The following is a 23,933-nucleotide window of genomic DNA, read 5'->3' as shown; positions in this document are numbered from 1 at the left end:
ATAGAATCACATTCGTTCTTATTACTCGGCGAGGTCAACCGGCGAAGGAGCCGCTGCTCAGCCCCGACCTCCGGATCAAACTGACCTCTGCCCCTCCTTTTTGCTTCTTCCATCTCCGAATGCACCCGGGATTCTATCACTATACTTTACCGTTCGGTCTTAGGTACGTGCCTCGCGGTCGATCAGCTTCACCTGTTATTTTCACGAGTCAATTAGATTCGGCGATTAGGGGTAAACCCGTGAAGGAACGATTGTCGCCGTCTATACGACCCCCGTTCTCCGATGGCGTATCAGCCCCTTTTTAATTCGACGGGTGAGACAATTCTTGTACCGACGGCGCCGCGATCCCGAGCGAACCCGTGTTATGACCGAAGAAGAGGATCCTCCGCTTCTTGGATATACGAATTACAAATGAGACGGTTGGCCCTGTGGCGTGACAACGATGACTCGATCTTGTCGCATGGCCGGGTCCAAGGAGTGACGATCTTGCCAGACCACCGCCAATGTCTTAATTATTGCAGGAACATTCAGGCCGCGGACTCTGACCGAACGGAAACCTCCGCGTGTCCGAAAGGCTGCGAAAAAAGATGCGGAGAGGCGTCGTCGGTGCAGCTCTTCTCCCGAATTGTTAAAATATGGTAATTCTCGCGAATTAAACCATTACGTGCTCAAGCAGCCTGAGCCGCTCCAGCGAAACGTAGGAATTTTAATTTATATATAATGCGTTATAAGCGGCCGCTTCGTTCCTCCGCAGCCTGTGATTCCGCGCAATTAGCCAGTCCTGCCAAGGTTCGTTGCAGAGTCGGTTGCAGTTCTTCGTGCTGCAGCTGGGTTGTAACCAAGGTTCCTCATGCATTTCTTACCTCATCGCTAACCTCTTTCGCTTATCTTCATCTCTCCCGCTCTCTTATGCTCACCGTGCATGCATGTCTGCACATCACACTTTACGCGATTACGAAATTGCTCCGGGCGAAATGGCGACTACGCCAAAACCGTTGCAAAGTCTGATTCTTCAACCTTTCGTACATATGCTTCGTCAACCATTTATGACTTCACTAATGCATGTGCGAGAATTTTAAAGCTTGTTCTTTTCCCGAAACTTGAAATCATGATGTGAATTCTGAAAGCTCGTTGTTGTGTAACACGGCATGATAAGGTCGTTCCAAGCATTCTGTCGGTTGACTCATTCTCGGCTAACAGCGATGGCCTCTGGACCCTGCAGACTCTAGGTGCATCTCCTGTCTGATCGTCAGCGCGCATCGGGCAAGTCCGGCTTGTTGAAACAGCACTTATTCACTCATTCATTCACTTCATTCATTCATCCATCTAGTCTCATTAGCCCATTCATACGACCCTTCGGCGCGTTGGAGTACCAGCTGTTATTTTCTTGAGTCGCGTCGTAACGCTGCATGGCATATACCTATACCTACAACTTTACGAGTGTAAGCGCCTCCATCTGGCACTGCGACAACAATAACACTTCTCATGAGTGTAAGATACTTGGCTAAATACACCGCCAAGCTCATTCTCCATTGTCGTTTAAGACAGGACCATTGTTTCTTTCTTTGCCCAATTTTCTCCGTCACGAATTCTACCCACTTTAGACACGGTTCAGACAATCTGGCCTTAACTGAGAAAGACAATGCACGGCGTTAGAAATGTATGTAGTCAACCCATGACCCTGTCATTAAGCGGAAATAATCGGTGATATAGAGCAAACATAATTATTCTAACATAAAACGTGTTTGGCTCGTTTGTTTCCCATCGTCGGTTATCACCTTCAAAGGATATTAGTACACAATTCAATAGTAAAACACAGTCAATAGCAGTTATACCGAGTCTCGTTTATTCTTCCTCAAATTACGAACAATAAGTGATGGAAAAGTTTACGACACTTGTCTCGTCTTTGTTTTGGAACATTGTGACGTCATTCTACGTCCCATTCTAAACAAGTCAGTCTTATCGTTAGTCTGGACATTCGTTAAGTCTTACTACGTAAAAGGAAAGAGGGTTCTATTGAATCATGGTAATATCACACAGATTGATCATAAAACAGAGCTCATTTCACGCGACTGTAATTGGTTTACAAATTTTCTGGTTCGAAACTTTCATTATCATTTCCTTTTTACGATTTTTAATGTAACATTATCCAAGAATCTGCGATTCTGAATTCCTGTTTACTTTTGACATTAACGAAGCGATTTGCAGCGGTCAGATATTCGATGATGGAATAACGAGACATAAGCGGAATTAGCAGCGAATGATCGAGTCGAACTCACAAGACATTCGATCAGGAAGTTAACAGTACGTGACCATGTGACGCTGGAAGAGTTCGACAGAGTTTTGGTCGGATGCGCGAGGTTTTTTCAACGCGGGCGGCAGACGTGCTGACATCGTTCTAATATGTCATCTAAATAGAAGCGTGGGTCGAGGTTGACAGTGAGTCATTAATGACAAGCGCGTTAGCTTGTTAACGACGATTTTGACGGGTGTGGAATGGGGATACACGCGTGGGGACTTGACGGTGTGCGTTATACGTCGGCACTCAGCCTCTCTGAGAGAGCTTTCTGTTGGCATGAGGTAGAACCCACACTCCCAACGCATGCTGGTGGTGGACGCAACGTATCTCCACGTACACTGGAACGGACTTGCATGCTTGTGTGCCGTGTGATGTATACACAGCTTGCGTGGGCGTGGGCGGCAGCGGGTGCCGGATGGCGTTGCGGCAACCTTTAGAGGCGGAACCAATGCTTCGGGCGACAACATTACGTCGTTGCCACTGTTTCCAAAGCGATATTTCCCGGCCTCGCTCTCACACATACGAGTATATATTACATATAAATCTCGTGGTCAAAGATTCCATCAGGAATTTAAGGATAGTTTTATAACAACGATGCTCAAGCAATGAATCAGTCAATGAAATCTCTTTATTGAAACTATCACGTACTCTGTCTGTATGAATCTAATGAGTTATTTGGATGGAGATCGATTAGCTCGTTACAGGAATTTGCGAGACTTTATTGTATTGTGTGTAACGAAGGGTGAGGTTACCCTGTATAGATTTGTAATATGGTAAAAAAGAGTTGGGGAAGAAAGGATCTTCATTTCTACTTTTCAGCTTCACAGTTGAATAAAAAAGTACTTTTAGTTTCGCTTTGAGTAGTAAGGGATGGTAAGGAGTTTTCTAATCAACGGATTAGATTTCAATATCAATTGTAAGGTGCATCGGTTAATAAACTGTGACCACAATCAAGACGTTGGAGGTAATATAAAGGGTGGTAAGTAGGTGGAGATTCGTTCTTGGTGTGACGTCTGTTTCTCTGGCGTGGGAAGTTCATCAGAACGGTCGACACGGGTTCCGACTTCGATCAGAGCTTTGTGTGTTTTATCTTCGGAAATGCTGAACTAAATTGTACCGTCACTCTTGGTTGGTGATGAGGAATTTCTTTTGGTTAGGAAATTATCTCTTAATTTTGTTGACCAGTACGCTCATGTTGGACACGGCGCGATGTACCTGCACCGAGATTTGTGAAATTTCATTTTTTTGACCGGAATGTTCATATTGGGCCCTAGATTTGGTTAATGAGTCATTCTCAATTTTTCAAAATTTCAACCGTCATGGGGCTGATCGAATAGTAATTCACGAGATTTCAGGAAAAACTTAAATGACCCGGAATTTGATGGTTTGGATTCGCCAATTCTGTTAGTTTCTGTGAAATGGACAAGTTTTTTTTAGTTTCGGGGTAGAAACCAGTTCACTTTTTCTATTACTCGTTTATTACAAGAGCTTCTAAAAAGACGGATCAAACTTTCTAACTCGTAATTTCTTACTAATTGTTTCACTGGTGTTGAGTGGTTTCAAGTTGTTTCAATACCGACTCCATCCGACTCGATGTTCATTTTGGATCACGTTCGATTTGGAGTGATTAAATTTTTATTCCAAGGTGGCTTTATGGTCGGTGACTTCACGAAATAAATGGCTTCTCGATCGTCTAACATAGCAGAGAGAGAGAATATCGAGAAGAAGTACCTACAGTCGAGTCAATCACCGCGGGTTTTTTTTCGCCCCCCTAGTGTCGGATCCCACGCAGGAAATGCTACATAGACAACGGTGATATCCTTTCTAATTAAACGAAGGAGTCGGATTGGCTCGACGGGAATCCCTCAAGAGCGTGAAAAATTTGTAACAAATGAAAAAGAGGAAAAAATTCAAGAGAACAACAAAAAGAATTACAAATAAAGGAAAAAATCTCTGGTAGTAGGAATGCGTGTCGTACGTAGGTGATCCAGGCGGTAGCCGCCACCGCCGCCGCCGCCGCGCATCTCGGAAGAGTGAAGGAACCATCCGTCCCGCCGACCGGAGGGTCGGAGGACTCGGAGGACTCGGACGACGACGGCACAACACCTCTTCGGGTATCCGCGGGTCTATTACCGACAGCCGCGAGCCGGCGCAGTATTAATATTAATGCATTCTGCCAGCGCCGCATTGTGCCCGCGTCCGCGTCGCGTCTGCGGCGACGTCGTTCGGCTCCTCCTCTTGTCCCCTTGTCTTCCTTTCCTTTCCTTACCTTGCCTTCTCTTTCTCTTTCTCTTCTCCTCTCCTCTTCTTTTCTTCTCCTATTTCACCCCTCCTTATTCTCTTCTTCCTTCTCTACCTCTGCAGTTCTCTTCTCTTTCACTGTAACTCCGCTTCGCGCACTGTACTGCAGTGTGTGTATAAATAAAAGTTTAAAAAATTCCACCGAAACAATATCTAACGAACCCTGCAGCAGCCGGATTTTTCCATCCGCGCTGGTTGCAGGCACCTACTCGGCGTATAATATAGGGATAATATGGGTTTGTTGTTCGCCGCGCGTTAAGTAAAACCCCCGGCGTATCGCCGCCGCGACGCCGACGTTCAGTGTCCGTTCTTCAATGTGTCCCCATTGTCACCCGGTATTTCCTTTCGCTTTGCATCCCGCGTTTCACAATGGAGGCCTCTTTGCCTACCATAACCAATCCGTTTTTATACTCGAGAGAAGTTCTTCTCTCGACGGACGATGATGTATGCCCCGCGTATTTCTTTCTCTTTCTCTCTCTCATCCCAGCCGTTCGTTTAAACGCATAACATTCTTCTTGTATGCCTCTTTACCCTCGCGCCTCTGCCTCCGTCTTATTATTTCACTCCAATGTACACGGGTGTGCATCATCTACACTTTACCGCGTAATGCGCAGGGTACTTAGAACCGATGTCCTCCCTTTCTTATCCTCGCTTCCAACTCGATGGCAACATTAATTATCGTTCGCGTCGTTGTAACGATAAAGCCTCCCGCTCCGTTGCTGGTACAACTGGACGCCCTTAAACGGAGGATTCAATCGTGTGCCCTACTTCGCCTTATTATACCTTTAATCACCCTCTTTATTCTTTCCTTCACATTAGCCGAGATCCGATCGTCAAACGATCGCCTATTCTGAAAGAGATTTACTTTGCAAGGTATCAAGTTGATCCTCGGAACAGCTATAAAATTCTTTCATCGAACTATGATGCCACCTGATATCCTCGCGTATAATCTACCTGTTATCGTCTAATCTCTACTGATTTTTTACGTCATTACGCAGCAGCGTTTGTTAAAAACGTAAAATTTAACGCGTAAGTCATCCTTTCGACAGCGACTGATTTTCGCCGAAAGATAAGCGTCGTACCAACACGTGTGACTTAAACTCCCGCTTGTAAATATGACGAATTTAAAAGTCGCTTTCCACACCGAGTAGATAATGGGTTAAACATTGAGATGCCGCGTACCCCGTAGGTCAGCCCAATATAGTAGAAATCAGAACAGCTCTACGGGTGACCAAAGATTGCATCGGTAACACCTGTCTTGAAGGTACCTCCGCACGCTGTGAATATATTCACAGTAAATAGTTACACCGGCAAGCATACCTGTAACATCGACGCCGGTATCGCTAGCCCGGCGTATTCAAACATCATATTGAGCAATCAGCTTCGAAATTATATCCAGTTAAGCGGTCAGAATTTATGCGTTTACCAAGTGGTGAACCTAGTGAAGACCCAAGCGCGTGGCCCTCGAACCGAGCGTACCTCGCCATCTTTCTCTTTCTCTTTCCCTTTCTCTTTCTCTCTTCGTAGACTGCAGGCACCATTAATTATAACCCCCCGAAACTGGTCTATTTTAACGAGAGATGTGTGCGTACACACCTTGACTTGCAGACGTATTTATGACAGTTAAACTATACGCGTCAATGAACTGGCAGACCATGTTAACACCGTGTTTTAGATTGACTTACGTGCCGACTAACGAGCCTTCTCGTGACCATTGGTTATAATCACATACCAGGGACTGGGCACTCACCAATATTTCTCTCGATAACCTATCGCTATGACTGTTAATTTATTCAACGTGCAGATCTGCTCTGACGGATATTAGATATTGGTTGTTGGACAGTTTACAGGAGACCGGAATTTATGAGAGATTTAAACACCCGTTCATAGCGAGAGTCGTCGGTATTAGTTTAATTGAGGAATTCTGAAATCGAGAGTTTATCGAGACGGAACTTCCAGCGCATTGTCCTGATTGAAAAACCATACGAGATTTAGGGAATCAAGGAGTGTAATAGGTTTTAGAATAGTCTTTGGACCATACATTTGCAATTTGTATTTTTCTGCAGGGATGATTGAGGGCGTTTGATTAAGAGAATTTTCCGCCTCCTCCTCGTCTAGGATTTTCGAGTGATTGAGTAAAAGAAAAAATGGCGAAGAGCCGTGTAGTCGACGGGAAATAGTTGCTGACGGGAGAAGTTACCGTGGCAATGGCTAGACTGGAAGAAGCCGGATTCGAAGCCAGAGTGTTGGGACCACGAGCCGAAGAGCAGCGGGGGGCGCGAAGTATCTCCACAAATCTCTCCCGAGACTCGGCCAATATAAAGGAAGGATTGAATGGATATTCAGATATAATATCCACCGTTATGAATTATCACGCCGTAACTTAAATTCTTGCGAAGAGTTATTATTTGATGTAATTTAATGGATAAGGATACCCCATACACACCTCGCACGCTTGGGCCTGTAGGCCGATGGGCCTCGCACAGCAACTCCCTACTATTATGTACACCTGAGCTCGAAATATCTCCACAAGCGCAGCAGCAGCAGCAATTCTATCAGTTTATCCAAAGAAGCTTAAACCTAGCATGAGCCCAGCTCACTTGCCCACAGTAAGTCAGGGCTTCCGATACCCGTCCAGCACGTATCTTGCCTAAATAATTATATCGCGTATATTTGGTAGTAATTAGAACGGATTTCGCTCCTCATTCTTCATCTCGTAACTACATGGGGATTGAATCAAAGTCATCAACGCCGCCAGGTTGTTTGCTCGAATCATTGCAGCATCGCTTTAATCACTTCGTGCTGAGCTTCGTGCACGACTGAAGCAGACTCGTATATGAGTAAGTGATTCGACGAAGCTTGGGTTCGAGTTAAAGTAATTTGGCGGGCAGTGTTAACACACATTTACTGAAGACCCGAAAAAATCGATCCAAAATGGTGGAATATTCTATGCCAATTGAAAGCTTCCAGAATTATAACGTATGGTTATATCGATGAATTGGTGCGATACGGTCACCGTATTTTTCATCCAGATATGAAACATGAAAATGAAAATGAACAGCCACCATTGAATATACATGGTGCTTTCAGCATGGGATATAAAATTTCTCAAGCGTTCTTTCACTGGTTTATTTATTTCTTCCGCGTAGGAAAATAGAGTAGATAAATGGAATTTCCTGATGAAACATCGAGATGCAATGGCGCTCAGCTTCGTCATAAAGATTTCGATTCGACGCGCGATGGACTAAAATTTCTGCCTCCTAATAATATAAAGACAGGGGTGCAGCAGGTGGCTCGGTCCATCCTTCCGACACCAGGTCACGCCGCGGGGGTCTCCGCAGGTTTGTGTGAATGACGTAACGCGGACGTGGGGCTCGTCGCCCCGAGCAGCTGGGTCACGCGCCGAAGTAGACGTGCGGTCGGTGCTCGGGCAGCAGCCCCATGCTGGACCACAGCATCCACGAGGCGTTGCCACCGAGTGCCGGCGGCCGGCGGCTTCCTCCGCTCTCGGATTTAGTCTTGGAGTTAGCCTTCAGCTCACGTGGAGCCGTGGAAGCACATGTTCTCTTCACGTGCCTAGCCTACCGTTTGGTATACCGGGCGCCGGGATCGAACCCAACAAATACGCCCTGGTCCAGGAGCCGAGGGACGTGTCGTTCACACGGGAAATGATCGATTTGATTTACACGATAACGTCCGACGCGTGTCTCTCTTGTATGCTCATCCGAAAAACTTATACCGTCTTTCAGCTTTTTCTTCTTCTTCTTTTTTTATATCGTTTTCTTCTTCTCTCTCCTCATCGCTGATGCGGACGCCAGAGTCTTTGGTCTCCATCTACGCATCTGATTCAGCTGGTGTTTGGTCCGTCGATCATTAATGTACACGGCTCTATGCTTTTTTTTAAATTAATGTTCAATCGACAAGAAAGATAAATTTATTCACGAACGATTTATATGATTTTCAACACGGATTCTCGTTCATCATCTTCACCAGCAGATGACACCTCATTTTTATTTATACAAATCGTAGGTCAAATAATTTCTAGTTCAACTGAAAACTCGATTTGATTCGATATCTCTTGTGGATTTTCACACGATTTGATCAATTACTGTTAGGATATAGGGTAATTCCCAATTCGTAGAAAATCACATCGTACTTCGGTGAAAAATCTTGTTCAACCGTATGAAATTAATTTTGTACCGAATACCGTGGATTATAAACGCCAACCAATTACCCATAGAAACTCCACGGATCGATTCCCTGTAATCGGTGTTTTGTGTTGCTGGAATTTTAGTGTGTGCTGTTGCGCCTTTATTCAGGACTTGAAAATTATACAAGTTCGAAGTTACGGAATCAGGTTCTTGTATGCGGGACACAAAAGGGGGCGAAAAAGGCAAAAAACGAAAAACGAAAAACAGAATCGAAGACAACGACATGAGAGATCCCAACAACCACCGAACGACATCGCTAAGACACCGGTGCTCGGTGCAGAAGACCTCGTAACGTAAAACCGCGTTTAGGATCGTTCAAACGTTGCTCCCGATGCATCAAGGAACAAACTGGGGCAGCCGAGAGACGCTTTGCGGGGCATTTTCATTAGGACGGCAAGCGCGGACCTGATCGGAAGATATTTGATTCGGTTTTTATCGGTGCTCGCCCCGGCATTCCTGGTTTGCCCGGGGCCGGTTGACTCGCGGCTCCTTCACTTGCCGTTCAAATGCGCGCGGCGAGTCGAGCCGCCCTCGAAAAACCACCGCAAAGCTAAGTCCCTATAGCTTGACCCTGTAGAAAAAGCTGGTTTAGCGACGAATAACGTGCCTCGTGTACGTCAGTCCCTCCACCACAGCTGTCATGCCCGATACCAAACTGCAGCTCATCTTATATTTATGGTTCCGAAAATTGAAGGATCACTTCGAATCTACCTATTTCACACAAGTTTTCCTATCGTCGAATTATTCCTGAAGACTGCGGCTGGATTTCACGATGAGTACGAACCGTTTTGGTTTACTCCTATCCCATCGAAATTTATCCTGCTTCAAGGGGATGCTATATATATATATATATATATAATAATCCTGACGTATCGTATAATGCCCAGACGTCTTATAATACCTACTGACGTGATTACGCGTAACAACTTTATAAAATTGCCTAATCTACTAAACGCCAAGATGTGGAAAAGTTGATTCGAAGACGATAATATGGGCTTCGGAATTAGCCCTAACTGCACTGGTAGTCATTATGCGCCTACCTATACGGATAACAACTACCTAGCGGTTCAAAATAATGTTTGTGGTCTTATCCCCCGTTCAGGCTCCAGACTATGTCCTCCCTCTTCCCCTTTTGCTCTCTCTGCCTCCCTCGCTACCTCCTCACAATATTATATGCATACATCCAGGCACAAAGAAAGTTTCAGTTAACTGGAATCGAATGATCATAGTACAGTAGTGAAGATCGGGTCGATTTTAATCTATCATCTGTCAGTGCAATCATCGCAATAATGTCACTTTTTCTACCGATGTAGTGACGATTTCTATTTATTGTGTTACAGATTTGAGGAGAGACACTACGCGTTCGAAAGGTATGCTAATTTTTTGTCAACTGCATGTACCTGTCATACGTAATTATACTTGTATAACTTGCAATCGTGTGTCGCCAACTTATCGGATTTCGAATAATATAGTTGCATCGTGCTGCATGACTCCTCTGCTGCCAAATTACGTTCATTCTTTTCACGTGAATTTATCGATAAATCGGGCTAATTCCAACAAAGATTGCACGGTGAAATTACGAGTCAAACGCACGTGTACTTGCATCGACATAAGATGCCAGCAGTGAACAGGATCTGGACAATCGAATAGATGGACTCTGTTTTCTATTCCCTATAAACTTACTGTCGTGAATGTATTATATTATACTTGCGGAGTATGCGTGCGATGTGTGGTTACACATGTTTGCACGATATTATGCATACATTCGTAGGGAAAGCTGTGGAGGAAGATGCGAGAGGCCGAAGCTGGCCCAGCAGCGTGGGCCCAACAACTCCCAAGTAATTATTACGCTACTCGACAATTAACTTTTTTTAGGGTCGGGCTGCGAGGATGGCGCGACCGCCTCTATGATTTCGCAGAGTATATCGCAAAAATAATAATGACGGTCTCGCATCTCTGGTTCCCCTCCTCCCCCCTCCGTCTTTTCCCGCAGCGGTTCTGGCAGCAGAGTAATTGGGCCGATAAGTGACCTGCGCGGAGCGTACTAATAATAATTCTATTAAGAATGTAAATGACGCAAAATTTCAGCCGGGTAGGCAAATATAATCATTACGGAGGTAGCAGCGAATGAGGGAATCGGGGTTGGATAATAATGCCAATTATTTTCCTGCATACCTGTCTTACCTACTGGGAATATGGGACCACGAACGTGTCTGTAATTTAACTTCGTAAGCAAGTAGATTTTCTTTCTCGCTTCGCTATAGGTATTATAGTTTCTACCTCTTCGCATCGCGGCGTATCTAATATATCGATACTCGTCCTCTACTTCGCGCGTGACTCTAACTCTTAACATAATTCAGCGAATGTTCATTGCAGAAATTGATATTGGTCTCAAAGCCAAGTCTCAAACGTGGCGTCTCTTGGCGTTTGATAGATCGACGATAAATTGCCGCATCTGCATTGGGGGATAATGGCGAAGATGAAAACAGTTTACCGATATTTTGCTCAAGAATTGATAAATTTTATTCAGTCAATGCTCACGATCAGGTGAAAAGACTTGAAAATATGATTCGAGTATTGGATCGCCATCGGGCAAAAAAATTTTGACTGAAAACAAGTAGCTTCGGCTAGCCGAGGGGCACTACCTTGGGCCTGGCGCCAAATCGAGGGGTCAGGCTGGATTGGACACGGCCACGGCACGTGGGAACCATGCATGTATACCGACATTAGAGGATGAGGGGTCCACTCGACACTCGTTTCTTAAAATTTTAACAAAGACCACGCTAGAGATAATCGCTTGCTCGTTTCGGAGCGAGTGGATAAATGTTTGGATCTCTGGCTGAGCCTCCGAAAATATTTGGATAGACAGACAGAGTTTTTAAGTTTGTACTTTCGGCTAAATGGTTGGACGGAAGAGAAAGAGCACAAACAATACGGGAATAAAGGAAGGACGAGAGGAAAAAATTGGAGGGGGTGAGGAAAAATTTACTCGAGCGAGGACATACATACATACTGAATATATATTCTCGTGTGGGTTATATAAATGAAAAAAATAATTGTGCCCTACGTAGACGTTATATGTATGTAATACAAGCTTGAGGTTGTACCCACGTTTTCGCCTCCATAATGCATGAACATTACATGTATATAAAAGTATGTTTTAATGGTAAGAAAATTCCTCAGCCAACGGGTTATTATCACATAAATATTAATCGACGTTTAAACGCGATTATGTAAAAATGGTAAGTCGGTAAATGGGTGCGCGTCATGGAGTGCGATTTTAGTTGGCGGGTACTTATACTTACTTCTACGGTCTCTCTCAAGTCGTGTATACATTATAATCCTCCACCAATGAATGCTTTTGTTTTCCAAATGAGTTGTCCCCGTGGGCCTCATCTCTTCTCTTCACCAGGTCCCCACTGCGTTTGGGCCTGGCCCGCTTCTCCCGCCTCTCCTGGCCCCTCTTTTCTCTCTCTCTCTCTCTCTCTTTCTTTAAAGCGGGTCAAAGACCTGTCTCTGACATCTGCCCCCCGCCCCAAACCGCCCTACGTCCCTTGTCGTTGTCCCTTGCTTGTCCCTTATGTTCCTTCTATCCGCGGTGTCCCTTGTCCCTTGTCCACCGTAGGACCTCACTCGTTCTCTCTCTCTCTCTCTCTCTCTCTTTGTCTCTCTCTACTCTTGTAGTTTCACCACCTTTGACGATTCACCGGCTGGAACTACACCGACTCTTTCATCTTACATCTTCCATATTTCGTCTTCCATTTACAAATTCTACCGGCGGGAGCAAATGTTTAGTTATCTCGATTTCACGCGCGACAAGGAACTCCTTGAAATGGTGTATTAGGCGCAACCTGATAACTTATACATGACCATTTCAAACACAAAGAATTCCGCTTGAATTCACTTAACGGGCAATCGACCCTCCAGCCGTCAATAAATCAAAGCTCTCTCGATCACAGCGAAGTTGAACGTGTGAAATGATCCGGGCTCCGCCAGCCAGTCGATCGGTATTTAATTCTCACCGATCTGGAGCAGCTGCTTTACTATGTCGAACGGAATTTTTTCATATTGATGTATGTTGGCTTTGAGGCAGCAGGTTCGCAGCTGAGACTAACTGTAAAACAACTCTCACGGGGATGCGGCATTATATTATATTTCTTTATTTTTGCGTAAAACTAATTTTGCGTCAGTGTGTTTTTTTGTTCAGAATTCAATTTAGAACAGCCTTTGATAACAGCCAAAATAGAAGACGTTAAAGCAGTCCGTAAAGACTGACTATAGCATAATATACAGTAATATAAGTATATTAAACCCTTACCGGCTGTGTTAAAATTCTTCTACTTCGGCTATTATCAGGGGCTGTTCCACATACAATTCCAAACAAAAACACACTGATGCATTTTAGTTTTATGCAAAAATAAAGAAATTGCATGAAAAATGAGAATAATCATGCCATATCCTTATTTTTGTGTAAATTCAAAATGTGTTGGTGTATTATTGTGAGTATTGCATGTAGAATTCACCTCTTGGGTATTCCTTTTTTTTTTACGTTAGTGTTCCATGGACCTGGATATTAAGGTAATTGGATATTGGGCATTAAGAGATACCTAAGTGCGCGTCAAAATCGAGTACAGCATCACCTTGAGCACGGTGCAAATTTGGTGTTTACGGGTAACAGCATCCATGCTGCTAGCGAGAGACTCGCTGAATGTAATTTCACCATCTTCTTTATCCGATGCGATCTTTTTATTAAACCGGCATCGCCGAGCGAGGAGTTCACGGCTTATTGTATATTGTTCCACGACCTCGTCTCGCTGGTACGATTTCAGCAGCCCCCGCTCGCCTTTTAAAACCATTTTAAATCGACATGTACTGAAAGAATCTCATACCGACGTGACGTATAAAAGCATTCCAAAACTTAAGAGGGTCGTTCGTTCTCCCGCCTCCTCTGCACCGCACTCTAGAATTCAACTTTTCTTCCCTTCCACCCAATACTCGGTCTAGCCTGATCTAGGTCTGATTAAAGATCCGTGAAAACTTTTCAGAGATTTTATTCCATCCAAGATTTTCGTCGATAAATTATTGCTGACCAAATAATATTATTATCGTTAGAAATTTGGACGATTTCGCGTAGTGAATTGTCGGATGTCCCGTGTCCATGACGTCAGCAACCTAGAATAAGAGGAATGAGCTTTACGGACCAATGAGGAGCTTGCGGCGAGGGTTTCGTTGCCTCGTTGTCTCGCGGCTCGCCCACTGGTGATATTATCAATTTTCCTTTTGTGTTGTGGACGGGATGTCATGTACCTTGTACTGCCCGAAAGAAAAAGGATTTGCTGACTTGTCAGGCTGACCCTTAACAGCCAGTGTGTCATTCGTGTAACTGCACCCGTTGCCTTGCAGGAACGGATCGACGCGGTTGGTCAAGCTAAATAATAAATTTTTATCGGAGGGAAGGAGACGCTCCCCGTATCATTTCGGCTACTTAGTCTCTGTCTGGTTAGGGTCGAAAAAAAATATATACTTTGGTTGGCAGACAAGCTCCGGCCGAGCGGAGGAATTGAGGTCTTCCTCAGGCTTGTAAGAGCCCGGGGCTGGATTACAACTTTGTTTTTCTTTCCTCGCTCTGCAGTCTTCTCGGTTAAATAGAGAAAGGGGTTGAAGTCAACTTGGCATCCCCTCCGTACTTATCCACACGAATAATCAAGTCATAATACAGCCTCCATCCACCTCGCCGTCGTCATTCAGAGTGGCAACTCGCTCAGTTGACTTTGCGTAAAAACTAAACATTCAATGCATATTGCGGAGGAACAGCACCGGCGTGATATTAACCCGGGAACTTTGAAGGGAATCTATATCCGTAGACTAGATGAGAGAGGGAGGTTAGGAAAGAGAACAACGATCAAGAGGTTTGGGGCGGAATAGAATAGAATCGAAGGAAGGGTACGCTGGGATATGGGATAGGTCAAAGGAGGGCGGGGAGGCGATGAACGCCATAGTGCTGCAAATCCAGGATCCGATAAGCCGGCTATAGCCTCTTATTGGGATAAACTCAGCCCCGTGGCTGCAATAGAGATACCTTGAGAATCGAGATTCGAGATGCGAGGTGTGAGCAGGCTCTTATGGCACTTTGGGCTTCTTCTTCTTCTTCTTCTTATTCTTATTCTTCTTCCCAGACGCACAGCGTCGAGTGTCTTTTATTCAGAAAGGATGATGCAGTACAGTATCCAAGACCAACTTTTATTGTCTCACTTACAAACATGCCTGTTCTCTTGTGTTCAAGTCCATTCACAAATTACGTGATGAACTCTGTATGAAATTGTAACATTCTTTCAGTACTACGACTCGTTTGGTACTGTGCTAGTATAATAATCGCTGTAACTGGAAATAGCTGACTCAAAAGTTATTATCGAGTACAAGGCAATCTGTCAATTCATTGGACCATTCAAATGCTTGTAATGTAGCAGATGTGTCGAAATTTATGCTATTTTTTGGAACACTCGATAGGCATACTGCACGGACAGTGTCCACAAAAAATACATTCGTACGGTTAGCCAGACAGGCGGTTGATACGTTTTAAACATTGATGTATCCTGTGATGGAGAAACGGAGAACTGCAGCTTCGGTCCACGCGGCTTTATAGTGGATTCATTTATTCCATAAATCTGACAATAAATAACGTGCGGGGAGGCTGGAGCATATTTGGGGTGACCTACGGGGGTTGATCGCCCCCGCAAATTCACCGGAACGCATTTAAAATGTATTGAACTGTCACGCCACGGTGGTTTCCTAGATTTTTACATTTTTCATCGCGCTCCTTGTGCGGTCGGGATGCAACTGCTCCGGGATTAGCGGCTTATTGTTATCCTGGAAGAACAGGGGAGCGTTCCGACGATGCCCTCACCGTAACCGATGTCCTCGTTGCGGTCGCCCCGAAGCATTGCGGTCCGAGTCAGTCGGAGCATCGAGATCACCGGCACTTGTGCTGCGGAACGCCCTGCTCTCCATTTGACGAATACGAATTTCCCCGGGTCTATGGGGCAGTTATTTCTGGAAAGAGTCGACTGATCGAACCCCCGTGATTCAGGTTTCCACGAGAAATGTTTGAGATTTTTGACGTACCCTGAGTCCGCCGCTCGCGCCTCTGAAATTAATATCCCCGCGGGTGAAAGGCGGATAATGGAAGCGGCGGGGGTGTAAATCTGCTTATATACCAAAGTCCCCAACTTCTATCAGCTTGACTAGACTTCCGAGTGAGGAACGACGCTGCTTTATGTTAAGATTTCCGGGCATCAATTTACCTGACTACTGCCGCGTCCACCGCTCGTTTAACCCCAGTCAAATCAAAGTGCTAGGCGTGATTCGATTCCTGAAAATTAATAGATTCTCATCTGTAAACCGCGCACGATTTCGCCTGGTCATGTTTATACACAGAATAGTGGTTCAGTCAGCAATGAAATCGCGAGAAACGTAGTCAAGTTACATCTTATAGGTACTTTCGATATTTTATCTACCCTCTCTCAACTTGCTCGGACCAACAAACGTTTCCTTCCAGAAACGAACTTCGATATCTGAACAAAATCTAATCGATGGTACGATCTGCTATCATTATTGTAGATTTCTCAAACTCGTCTGTAAGGACTTATGCTAAGTAGAAAAATTCTGGAATCATCTAACGTCCTCGAATACATGAGATTCGAAAGACAGTTTAGAATACTGCGAGGCTTGATGACGGTTAAAAATCATTCAAAATGCTATTCCAAGCGAAGCGAAGTCAGGAATGCAATAATACGAATCCACCGGGAAAAACTGTTTCAAAATAACCTTAATGAAAGTGCATATCGATAGCAGTACTGAAGGATTGTTTCAGTTTTCTCGTCAACACAGCGGATTTCGCGGAATGTTTTCTTCTCGACGATTTTAGCCGTATAAGAAGAGGCGATCAATCTGATATATCGCTGTAATTATCGCCCTGAATCAATATAGGTTTGGTCAATTCGCGCAGCTCTAGAGTACAGTGTAAAAGAAACAGCCATAAAATAATTGTAATTCCGATCGTGTTAGCGAGTAAGTGATCGGAGTTGATTATCCGGGAGTACAGAAATATTTTCATAGACCTGGTGCAGGTCTATGTATAGTCCCAGACGCACGACGAAGGCCGGCAATTATAACAGTGAAACTTACCAGTGCAATTCTCCCTTCGTCTTTCTCTTTCTCTCTTTCTCTCTTTCTCTCTCACGGCACAGGTATGTATGTACATAATAGTAAATACCTGGTGGCTCTCCCTCGGGAAAACCTGCAGCGTCGTGGGCAGGCGGCAAGAAATTAATGTCACTTCCAGGTATGGTCAATCTTAGTCGATGAGTGCAGCTTTCAACTCGCAGATATGTCATCTCTAATTATTTATTGTCAGTTATCGCGCATCTCTCTTGCAGCCTCGTCAATCGCGTCATAACGCACTCATCCTCCGTCCAATCTATACTTTATGACATATCGATACTTGAAAGAAATGATCTCGGTTCGAAGAACTCCGTGTCGATTTCAGGCGGCATTTTCTCTCAACTTTTTACTCGATCCTTTCGTCACTCTGGCCCACTTGTTTAGTCCTTATGCCATCCACTTGGTAACAATCGAGGAACGGCGCAGTTAACCGATGAAGATTTTAAAGAGGGATGAATACACAGTGATGAATAGGTGTAATATTTTACTCGCGTGAGCACATTAGTTTCAATAAATATAGGTAATCAGATGTAAAGATGTAATGAAAATTTAAAAAAATAATATGTACAATAGATTGGCCGTTCATTATGCTTCAAGAGGAAAAATCTTCAGTTATTTACCTTGAAAAAAGAAAATCCTCAAAGTTTCAAAGCGCTGTTTCACTATAAAGAAGTGCTGATATTTTTTTTTATTATACACTCATTTCTAGGTTATATTTTTTTGGACGCCATGTTGAATATTCCATCATGAAAAATTGAAAATGTTTGAGTAAAGAGTGTTTTCAATCTTAGATTTGTTTGTCTACCGTTTGATATTTTTGAATCGTTATAAAATTCATAAAGATCGAGGTCTGAAAACAAATAAAATCTCGTCTTATGAGAAAAAAATAAAAAATAATATAAAAAAACCTGCACCCCTTACATAATAGTGAGATAGAGCGTTGAAATTTTGCGGATCCTCTTTGTTCAACGTTAATTTAAGATCATTCAACTTGGAGCATAAGTATTTTTTTCAACGGCCAGTCTGGCGTACAATATACACAAACACTACGAATGACCCTGAATCTCGGTATCGATGGTGCAAATCTTGAAAGTTCGGAAACACGAGAGCCCCTCGCGAGGGGTGAGATCGGTAAATTGGCACCGCCTTGTCGTCACAGCGGGAGAAATAAAAATTTACGGGATAGAGTTAATAAACAAAGGATCCCCCTTTGAAAGGCCGGAGCCGATAATGGGAGGAGGGCAACCCCTAATGACTATCGAATAAAACTGATCGGAAAAGGCAAGGACGGCGAATGCAATCACTATTACGTCGGAGAGGCGTCGCCGGATCGAAGGTCGGGGTGGGGGAGGGAGACGTCGATTCCCGGAGGGTCGTAGGTCGCGGTGAAATCGACAGATATTGGCCCTTTGACTTTGTATCTCATTTTCATACATACATATTTGCGTGTCATTTATAGCGATCGTGAGGATCGTCATATTCGAGGTCCTGAATTAGCTCGGCGCGTATGGAACTCGCGCCGCAGGGTGTGGAAAGAAATCACTCGTAAATTAATCGAGCCTAGGTACATTCTTCGCCTATGCAATCTGATAATAATCGCGAAGGCACGCTAGACGAAGCGAGATGTGGACGGGTTAACGGAGCTCCCTAGGGATATAGGATTACAGGAGAATTGCACGAGTCCTGCAACCTAATCTGCATCAGCAGATTGCTCTGAGAATTGACGAGTCGGATCTTGGCCACCCTCTCAATCGCGCCACCCCGACTGCTACACTTGACACCTCGAGTCTTGAATTTGTCCTTCCACCCTCCTCACTCTCTGCTGAGGTCCGTTCTTCCTCAATGCCGCAAGACACAAACTCGATGCATACATTACAGGGGCGCTTTAATTGGGTAGCGCTCCCTGGACAATCTACTCGATATTAATGAGTACAGGTCTGATTCTACTTTGTTCTTTCTTCTGTTTTCCGATTTATCGTTCATTTGCCAAGCTGTCTGGCTGCGTTTCACGGAATCGAATTACTTTTAATGTCAATGCAGAGAGAGAGAGAGAGAGGGAGGAGAGACGGAGAGACTCAGTGTAAGGAGTGTCTAAATCAAATCGATTGACAATTTGAACAGAGTTTTTGGGAAGACCTATGATTCAACGAATAATGTCGCGTTTCTCACTCGCGCAAAGCGCGTAACAATTTGTTAAGGATATCGTTGTATGAAGGAATAGGTGATAACCGGTATTCCTGATGAATGGCCTCACCGGCGACTTTAATTACACGAGCAACGGCTGATCAAGTTCAATACGAATCGCTGGTACGATCTAATATCTTTCCATTTCCGTATCGCGGTATGGATTTATCGGCCATGTACTTAACGCCGAGTGGATATTAGCCTGAGATATTTCATAAGGCGCGTTCACTTAGCAACGCATAACCCTCGTATCGCGAACAGGCGTTTTTGAGAAAGAACCTGGTTATTAGCCGATACTGAGATGTACGTATTCACGCATTTCACACTCGACGTGCAATGTATAGAAAGATAATCGGTGAATCAGGTTCTTGCTCGACTAAATTCGATCCTCCTCGACAGCGATAATTCCTGAACCTGCAATATACACCCGAGATTGACGCGCCTGCTTTATTAGGATTTCTGTTACAACAGAATACTCTGGGCTCATTGGAATGCGAGCGACGTGAATCGCCTTGAGTCTTATTACTCGATCGCTAGCTGCTCTGCGCTCAACTCTGTCCTTTGAATCGGTGCTGGAATTGGCGTTTGAAAGAAATGTATCGTGGGATGAAAGAATCCGTTATATACCTACAACTTTTAAATCCGTGTTCATATCACGGCTGCTCAATAGATAAATTGGAAATAGAAGTGCCGAAAGGGAATTCTTGCACCATATTACAGACTTGTGAAGATCCATCGGCTACCATCTCGTTACATCTTCAATCTAACGCGTTCGATTTATACATGAGAAATAATTTCCGTTGATTGTCCAGCCGAGGCGAGTCGATCCGGTAAATAATTCTTACGATCGACGCTCGCGTTGGATCTTTGAAAAAGGAAGACACCTGGATCTCTGCGGGAAAGAAGAAGAGATTGCGGAGGAGCTTGGAGCGATGGTAGCGGAAGCGATAGGCCGCATCCCGCCTATTGGCCTCGTATGTAGATTCACCCTATAACGTCTGGCTGATACAATATTTACCAGTCGCTCTCAATATTTCAGTGACGCAGTGGTGTATTAGGTTATTTATAGGCCATTGCTTATGAATAACCGCCCCTATTCGTAACTTACTCACTTCTCTTCCCCGCAGTATGCGGCGTCCCGTACACGCCTATCGGAGAGACGCACGGAGAGAAGAGAGAGCCTCTCTCCCTAAGTGGGATTTATACCTTTTACCGTTTCTCTTCCTGCCGCCGCGGCCGCCGCTGTACCCGCTGCTTCACCGCAGTCGTTTCTATTCGTGTAACCCCGGAGTGATTTCTTGCTCAGGTATATCGCTGCTTTCCGTTTTAACATATATATTTTTATTCTTCGCACTTTTTTTTCCACCCTTGCCAAAAGATGACCCCAACCAGTAGGCAAAATTTTACAATCCCTTTGTATTTACCGAAGCGAAAAAATTGTTTCTACGCAAACGTCGCATTTTTCAATGGCGAAATATTTTACGTTAATAGACAAGAAGAAAAAAATAAAATTATTAATATAAATCTACGAATGCGATTAAAGATCTTTGTAAAAATTTTCACGCCAATCTCATTCAACGAACCGGATGAAAATAAAATAGCTCGGAGGAATTATTTCGGCCGTTGTTGTATCGTTTGTTTGAGGGTGAAGGATGCACCTGTAGCATGCAGGTATTACCGAAGTATGCATGCATGTAAGATTGAACGCTCGAGGGACGATTAGAGCTGATCAATTAATAGTCCCCGGAAGGCCATACATCAGCATTGGTAATTAAACACGTAATTATAGAAAGGAGAGGCGGGGCTGGAGAAGTTGAGGGAGGCGATGCAGGGCGAGGGGTGCAGGAAACGGTCGGCCGCCGTGCAGCGAGAGAAACCCGACGCACATAAATATAAGTCGCCACGAATTAAAGAACCTCCCTCCTCTCCTTATTGCAACACTTTTAATTACTGTGAAATGGCGGGAAATTTTTTTCCTCCTTCGGTATATACGTACAATGCGAGAGAGGGTGCTGCCCCCGAAGTTTTACTTTCGGTCTCCGTCTTTTTTATCCCTTGTCTCCACTCCCAACCCCCCTTATTTCTTTCTTTCTTTCTTTCTTTCTTTCTTTATTAACTACAAAGAAGTATATGGGATTAATTAAAACGCGAGTTCCCATCCATCGCGGGGTTACGGACGCTGTTTATTTATTTTCTCCCCCCCCCCCCCCCCCCCCGCCCTTTTACTTATAGACTTTTTACAAAAGACCCATGAAGTAAGGCGTGTCCTTTGGAATTCTTACATTCACGATTTGTCACAGCTTGAACCGTGTAGTAATTAATCGTTGTTCTTCATTGTCCCGGACTGGACACACTCCGAAATTTATCTTATATACGTGTACATCGAACTTTTTTCTTTTTTAATTCTTACACCGAAAGATACAAGCGAAGGTAGGCGCGCAGGAATATCTCATCGATGGGATAGTTTAAGCCTGTGCTTCACTGTTATAAGGTGAGCACCTCCGATGGACGAAGACAGTTGTATTTGTACGCTGCGTGATAATGTGCATAATTAACGAGTATTATGCGGTTAAACGCTCGTGCCTCTTGGCTACGGTTCCATAGCATATATATGTATATATGTATATGTATATGGATTATATGCGTGCTTCCAAATGCCACGTTGTACACACTGAAAATGTCATTAACCGCATTTCGCTGTCGCATTCCGCAATTCCTCTGCATTTTAGCGCGCTGTTGTGACCGTTTGTGTTCCAGCAAAACTTGTGTAATTTTACTGATACAACCTTCAACCTATTTTATGTACATATATGTGTACATATAAAGAATTCAGTCATTTACTCATTTTCGAGAGTGACATTCTTAAAGACGCCAAAATATGCAGAATAATTTTGCAAATATTATGAGATACAAATCTTGAACGGGAATTACGTAACGTGTGACATGTTTTTTAAATACATTATATACACTATTTATCGCGAACGTAAACAGTACTTACTCAAAGTATATTTCGTCCTTTCGAATTTAGAACGTTTTTTCAATTCTACTCACTTTTGTGTTCTCAAAGCATAAATTGGATCGTATTAAAATTGTAGAAACTTAAATTAAAATCAAAAGGTACCTAACGCAGCTGATAAAGCGGGGGGTTGTTTCACTCAACTGCGGTATAGAAAGTCGTTCTATTCTGAAAATGAGGCTAAAAACAATATTGGGCTGTGCCACATGCCACCTTGAATACTCAAGCACAACTCTGTGCGCCCTGAGTGAATAAAAATGCCGGCGTCATCTCACAGAGAGGCACTGGCGAAGTACGGGAAGCAGAAGCTTTTCTGCAAGCTCTCCTTCGGTCTCTTCTTACATGGGACGGGATCGCGGCGAAGAGTTTCCACGGCCAGCTGCAGCGGAACCAAATGCGACTCCTCGCCAATTTCCATACATTTACATTTCTATAATGCATTTCCTTATCAATGGACACGCCGGTCCGACGTCGGCCTATTAGCGAATATAAAGACGCGTGTATTTATAACCGCGTTACGTTCGACGCAGCCTGTTGAGCTACTGAAATAAACTTGGCATACGGGGCTGGTTATTGTGCCTTGGGCTGTTATCTTTATAGTTGATACTTTGCAGTTTACGGTCGCGGGGCTCTCAGGCCGGCCGGAGCACTCGTCACTTTAATGTTAAGGACGCAATTTATGCGAGACAAGCCATTCGCGATGGTGCAGGACGGAATACGTCCGCGGGGAATTGTCGTCCGCAGGTGAAAAACCGACTACCTATAGAGTGATTTGCGATGCGGGACAGCAGCTTGTACTTATACTCATCGTTCTCGATTTTTCTTTTTTATTTTCTCTTTTTTCTTTTTTTTTTTACCCGCAAACGAGCCGTGCATCATATTTTATATTTTTCCCACCGTTATCATGAATTTTATTTGACGGATTGCCACGATCCATGGGATTATTTTTCAGAACACCGGTACAGTTCATTCTATCGGCACTTGAACATCGCAGTCTACAAAATTATTTCTCACGAATCTGGGGCTATCCGTTCATCACAAGTTTATACAATTTTTCTCTATCATCCTCAGGTATTAATAAACTTTTTCTTTGCCATCCAATGCATGCAGAAAATATTGTATGCCGATTGACAATATACTACAGGAATTATTTGTCCCCCGGTGATTTTTGTTAGATGAAAATTCTGTCGAGTTCTAATTATTGTCGCCCAAGTTCAATCTACCATTTCGAGTTTAACCTTGATTAGCAAAATTCGTCCGTACAATTTATAAGGAATAATAAAAGAAAGAAAAAAAATCGAGGAGATTTAATCCCTCCCCCGTGAGATTCGTGACGCGTTCCATTCCATTCTATTCCACGTATCATTCAATGCAGTGAATAATCCGATTGATTTTGAAAAAAGAAAAATGGAAACACATGCCTTCTCGCATAAGCAGATACGCATAGCCTACTTATTTATGCTCGAGTGCCCTCGGGTCGTTCGCATTGCGCGTGTAGGCACAGTGCCTTGTACCAGCCAATGAGCCAGCTCTTGCTCTTCCGACAAGATTAATGGTTATTAAAATATTTCCTCGCTTCGACGATTTCGGATCGAATCCATCCGAGCTATGGGCCGTTCGATCTGATTGGTTACGGATGCTTTGTCAGTGCCCCGTTTGCTCGTCTGTTTGTTTACCCGCGTGTTTAGTGTGCGTTCCTTTT

General features: G+C 44.0%; 1 protein-coding gene across 2 annotated transcripts in view; it reads left to right on the top strand.

Annotated features, from left to right (window-relative positions):
- Positions 1-23,933, top strand: part of LOC124408565 (protein trachealess) — a 163,840-nt gene that overhangs the window by 41,284 nt on the left and 98,623 nt on the right. Inside the window, exon 4 of one of the 2 annotated variants that reach the window (XM_046885588.1) lies at positions 10,152-10,181. The exons of the other annotated variant lie outside the window; for it this stretch is intronic. Coding sequence (XP_046741544.1) covers positions 10,152-10,181 — 30 coding nt within the window. The remainder of the gene's footprint in view (positions 1-10,151; positions 10,182-23,933) is intronic. 2 annotated transcript variants of the gene reach the window in all.

This window comes from Diprion similis, chromosome 8, assembly GCF_021155765.1.
Source record: "Diprion similis isolate iyDipSimi1 chromosome 8, iyDipSimi1.1, whole genome shotgun sequence".
NCBI classification, from domain to species: domain Eukaryota; kingdom Metazoa; phylum Arthropoda; class Insecta; order Hymenoptera; family Diprionidae; genus Diprion; species Diprion similis.
This window is presented reverse-complemented; position numbering and strand designations above follow the sequence as displayed.